This window comes from Crocodylus porosus, unplaced genomic scaffold, assembly GCF_001723895.1.
Source record: "Crocodylus porosus isolate Cpor-Errol unplaced genomic scaffold, CroPor_comp1, whole genome shotgun sequence".
NCBI lineage: Eukaryota > Metazoa > Chordata > Crocodylia > Crocodylidae > Crocodylus > Crocodylus porosus.
In genome coordinates this window covers 36,057,943-36,063,483 of record NW_017728951.1, presented here as the reverse complement: position 1 = coordinate 36,063,483, position 5,541 = coordinate 36,057,943, and the positions used below count along the sequence as shown (strand labels likewise).

General features: G+C 46.2%; 1 protein-coding gene across 1 annotated transcript in view; it reads right to left on the bottom strand.

Annotated features, from left to right (window-relative positions):
- The window catches only part of ANTXRL (anthrax toxin receptor-like), a 98,178-nt gene that overhangs the window by 50,214 nt on the left and 42,423 nt on the right, over positions 1-5,541 (bottom strand). The window contains 2 exon segments of the mRNA XM_019556058.1: positions 682-716; positions 2,795-2,905. Coding sequence (XP_019411603.1) covers positions 682-716; positions 2,795-2,905 — 146 coding nt within the window.

Genomic DNA, 5,541 nt, shown 5'->3' with positions numbered 1-5,541 from the left:
AAAAGAGCAGTGGATCCTGAATGGGCCAAACAATGGACAAATGCTGACATTAAATGAAGAATACAGATATTAAGCACTTCTCAGGATCTGACTGTCAGCATACTTTTGATGACACTGTTTATTCATAGCTGTACTCAGAAAGTCTTGTTGCTGTGGGTGGAAATCATCATAGTGGTATTTGTTATCATTTTAATTAGCGGTTGTGATATCTTCAGGCTTGTAACATTAAATGGGCATCATCAGGACTGCTCATCTCAATATTGAACCTCGTATTGTGCAACTTGTCTTTTTGCAAAATGTATGTCTCTTTTTATATAAAATTACTCACTAAGGAGCTCCATTTTCGAGTGGGCAAGTCTACAGCTATGCATTATAATAAGGGTTTGCAGTGGATGGCACAACAACACAGAAAGGAAATCATTTTCCGTGTTCTGATGGTTATAGATGTTTGCAGTCTTGACTTCACATGTGAAATACGAAACATGACTGTAATGGGGACGGCTTTGGCTTCATTGATTAGGGGCTGAGAAAAGGGAAGGAGCTTCCCCGTTAGCTGGATAGATACCAGCCGTTTGCCCAAACTGAGACAGCTGACTGGCAGCTGAAGGCTATGTAGTCTGCTCGGGGCAAGCCATCTGGATACTCTTGAAAAAGGGGCCTACAGGACTGGAATAAGGTTGCAGGTGACAGGCACACACAGTATGTCTACACTGTGACTGCAATGTAGGGTAGATATACGTGAGCTAGCTGGCTCAAGTACTAGCATTAGTCAGGCCATAGCAGCACAGGGCTCAGCACCACCAGCTGCAAAATTAGCCCAACAGGCAGATTAATTAGAAAATTAGCCCTACAAGCAGATTAAGCAGAAAATAAAGCTCCATGACACCATAGTTAGACTGCTACCGGCACCTGAGCTAGGTAGTTTAAATGTGGCTCAGGTACATCGACACTACAATGGAGTCTTGGTTGTGATCACAGTCTGAGCTCAGCCTGGACAGACTGGTCCAGGGTGCAAGTGAGGTAAAGGTTTTCCTCATTTTATGCAGTATATGTGTTCCCAGAAAACTGTGCATAAATAGAATTTGCATAAAAGGAACCCAGTTTATAAGGTAACAAATAGGGATATGTTCCCATGGCAGTGAGGCAGAGAGGGAGTGAGGCTGGGGCTAAGGAAGGGATGGGGGTAGGGGCCCAGTGCAGCCCAGCAGCTGCAGGCAGGTGACGTTGGCCACTCCTGGAGCTGCACAAGGGAGTAAAGTGGGGGGAACTGTCAGTGGGTGCAGGGCAGGTTGGGGGGCATGGCACAGTGCAGCCCAGGGGCTGGGGTGAGTGGGGACAAATGGAGCCCCAAGAGAGCCTCTGAGACATGCTAATTAAGGTCTGGGGAAAGATGCATGAATCCTAGAGACCAAATTCTCTCTCTGTACAAGAGTTCATGCAAAGAGTATCAGCAGCAGAAGCCACTATGTAAATTGTCCGACTCTGCCTCCTGGACTGTCCATACTCATCCATAGCTGAGAGGGGAGATCATTTTCCCTGACATTAGTACCCCTTGGCCCCTCTGCTGCGTTGTCTAAAGGGGGAGAGTGGAGGGGGAAAGAACATTGATGATTTTGAGCTAAGACGACAAAGGGACAGATCCCCAGATGGCTTAAATCAGTGTTGCCTTAATATAGCTATGTCAGTTTACACCAGCTGAGGATCTGGCTCAGGGAAGCCCATGATGGAATGGCTGTAGAATTATGGTGCTTTCCTTTGTGCATATTTCAGTTCTAGGTCTGCCCTAGCATTCTCACTACCAAATGCAAATAGACATGCTGCTTGATGAATAGTGACAAAGAGAAGAAAGCCCAAAGTCTGGCCATCTGTTCACCTGGAAACCCATGAGGAAACAAACTGCTACCTCTGGCAAAGGGCGTTTGAGAGTGGAGTGAGAGAGACCACCAGCATTTCCTTAACATAGTGTCTGACCAAGCAGCCAAAGCAGGAAAAGAAGGAGCAATTCATGGGCATTGCCTTGTAAATGAATTAACTGCTGAAAGGAAGTTTTTGATGGACAGACATGTCATATAAAAGCCCTATTGTATTCAGCCAAGGGAGGTGGCATGGGAATAAGTGGTGCTAACTCCCACAGCCACACTCCTGACAGACCCATGTTGCCTGTTGGTGGAGAAGGAGATGTGAGGGAGGCTCAGTTACTTTAGCCTATTCAGCCCTTTGCCTGAATACTGAGGCTGCCACCAGATGCCTAGTTTAGCATAGTTGTGCAATGGGAGCTTTGTACTATGGATATCAGGCTGAGATTCACCAAATCATTTCACAGAGGATATGAACAGACACCAGCAGCTGGTTACAAACTCCCAAACAGTTTCTGACTACATCACTCCCCTTCCCTCCCCACAAAGTAGAACCAGGCTCATACCACCTTTTCCTATTACCATTAAAGGGAACAGAGGACAATTTCATTCCCTGCCCCACCCAGGCCTCCACACTCACATCCCAGCTCCTACTGGGCTTTATTAGAATGGATGGAAAGTCACATTAGTTTAGTTGTTCATGCCAAGTAAAGATGAAATTCACTCCTGTTTTATACATCATGTATATACTACTTAAGTCCCAATTAAACCCTCAAAGTACAACTTAGTGGATCACATATCTTGGGACTGCACAAAGATGAATTTCATTCTTACTGTGGGTTTAAGGGCTTAGCCAACTCCAATTAAAGACAATGCAAAGACTCCCATTTATGGTCCCGCAGGCAGATTTGGCAGCACTGGGTTATAAAATTGTCAGCCTGGCAACTTACTGATAGTAATGGTGTCATTGATCTTGAAGCTGCAGAGAACTTGGTCAATATTTCTTGCATGATAAAAGCCATTGCCTCTTACCACAACTTGAAAGGATTCTGGAATGGTAAATAAGAGTGAATTATGAAAAAAGGTTAACCTTTCATTCCCCTCTCAAATATTGCATTTCATTTTAGCCCCAGAGGGATCTCAAGTATGACACAGTAGCAGCTGCTTCCTACTCTACAGGAGCATCTACACACTGTCCTATGTCATTGTAATGACATGCAATGTTGCCGTACAGTGCACCACAGTGGCATAGTGATCACATGAGTCTATACATGATTGGCAGCTATTTCGCCATAGCAGTGCCCTCTACCATTTTAGTGCACTGCTACGGTAAAGTAGCGGTGAAATCTAACCGTGTGTCTTGCGCATGGTGATGATGCAGTGTAAATGGTTACTGCCCTTTTGGAAGTACTAAAGCATGGTGCTGTAGCCATACAGCAATATGTAGATGTGTATCACCTGAATCTAATTATGCACTCTGAACCTTCTTTATAAATGACTACTATATGGTGCTGAAGTAATCCAAAATACTGCAGGATCACTAGTGCAAACTAATGGCTCTTGGATCATTATTGTAGAATATTAAAAGATGACTTAATTCCCTGGAGAAATACTTGCTATTAACATTTTAACATTGTGTATATTTTGTGATTTTCTGAATTCATTTCCCCAGGGTTCTTCTCCTCCACAATAATTCAATATCAGAATAATTTATAAATCCAACTATAGGACCACATCTGCTTGTGTAAGTTACCAGATCTGCACTGAAGTCAGAGTTACTTTGAATTATACCTGATGGGAATTTGGCCTATAATGGCTAGGGACAGACATTCAAAAAGCCTGAGCCTGAATTGATTCAATCTTCTCAGGTTAGTTTAACTTGGCTAGGCTGAACCAGTTCGTAACTGCACAGACATCCCCTCTGGACTGAAGAAATACAGGCACATGCCTGCAGTGGCTCAAGCTAGAAGTCAGGGGACACTAGAGCAGCCCTTCCTTCCCTTTACTTACACAACAGGGAGTTACACTGGGAGTTGACAGCATTTATCATCCTGTACAGAAAACAAAAGCCTCTCTCGTTAGTTAAAGCTCTTCTGAAACATTTTTTTCTGAGGAGGAATGGAGGGACACTACCAGCTACCTGTTGAGTAGCTCTAAAAAGCCTTAAGTGGACACTGTCCTGTCTGCCTTATACAGACCCCTCTCAGCATTAGCCACATGCTGGCTACCAGTGGCGACACATAGGGGTGCACAGGAGTGCACGTGCACCCCCTGGACTGCTGGTGCACCCTCTGACAGGCTGCGCTTCCCACTTAGGTGATGGTTAGGGGGGCCAGCAGGAGCGCTGATGTGCTAGCTGGGGAGTGGGAGTGCTGTGGCCACCCTCAGAAGTGCCACGGTCACTTCCAGAAGCCAGTGAGTGAGATCGGCTGTGGGAGGACTCGCCCTTCCCCAGTTGGTGAGATAGGCTGTGGGGGGAACCCCCCTCCCCCGTTCGGTGGGATTGGCCAGTCGGTGACCACCCCCCTAGTCGCTGACTGGTTGTTGGGGGACGTGTGCCCCCCCGAGTAAGGTGGCACCAGTTGCCCATGCTTGCTATGGTCCATGCTGTGCAAGAGGGGAATCCCTACTTGAGCAGGGAGTGGTGAGGAGGGGTGGAGCAAGGGGAATCCAGGAAGATGTTGCTGTGTCTGCAGTTTCTGCCAGAGCACTAGCAGAGCCCTGCCAAGGGCTGCAAAGCATTTGGGATGCTGTGGCACTCTGGCTTAAGTTAAACAAGAAGGGGTCTGGGACAGACATTACATAAACCAGTTTCACCCAAATCAGGTAAGTCTGATACTACATTCAACCAGTTTTATTTCGAACTGGTTTTAGCCATTTTCAAACCATTTGATGTGCACTGAACATCTGTTCTGTTACAGATTTAGACCAAGTTCCATTCACTTAAACTGGTTTATGTGCAATGTCTGTCCCTAGCCAATATGTCCATCCAAAATATATGTTCCTTATTCTTAACCAACAGCCAGCATCATTCTCATTTACACTAAGGCTCCTTCACAGTAAGGACCAGAAGTTGCAAATACTTTCCTCCCCAGCTGCCATCTCTCCATGCCACTTTAGCTATAACCTTGCTAGATCTTCTGAGTATTTTCTATAGGTGACTCAGCCCTTTCAATGGAAGGGGCCCAGTGAAGAAGTCCAACCTGAGGATGCTGAGAGAAGGTGCTAAAGGAACACTAGCCAGTGCACCCATGTTTTGAGGGAGTCATGGGTTAGACCTGTTATACCCATACCTTTACAGGATCACACACAAGAATTTCATAGTTTCTAGGGTCAGAAGGGACCTTAGTAGATCATCAAGTCCGACCCCCTGCCATGGCAATTTAAGGATGTACAGTGGAATTCACCCTATAAAGAATTCACCCTGATTCTGCATGCCCCTGGATTTTTCTTGGAAGACTGGGCTCCTGAGGCCCCAGGAGAACCTACCCAGGTTTTCCTGTTGACAGAGGTGCACCTCAGGTGTTCCCCAGCAAGTGATTCTCTGGGCACATGTATCATGCTGCTGTACCTCAACTCAGGACAACAGGCAACATCACCCAACAAAGCAGGTCAGCCAGGACACATCCCAGCACAGCTGATCACCCCCTGACCGGCTGCACTTGCTGTTTAGGTGATGGGCTGG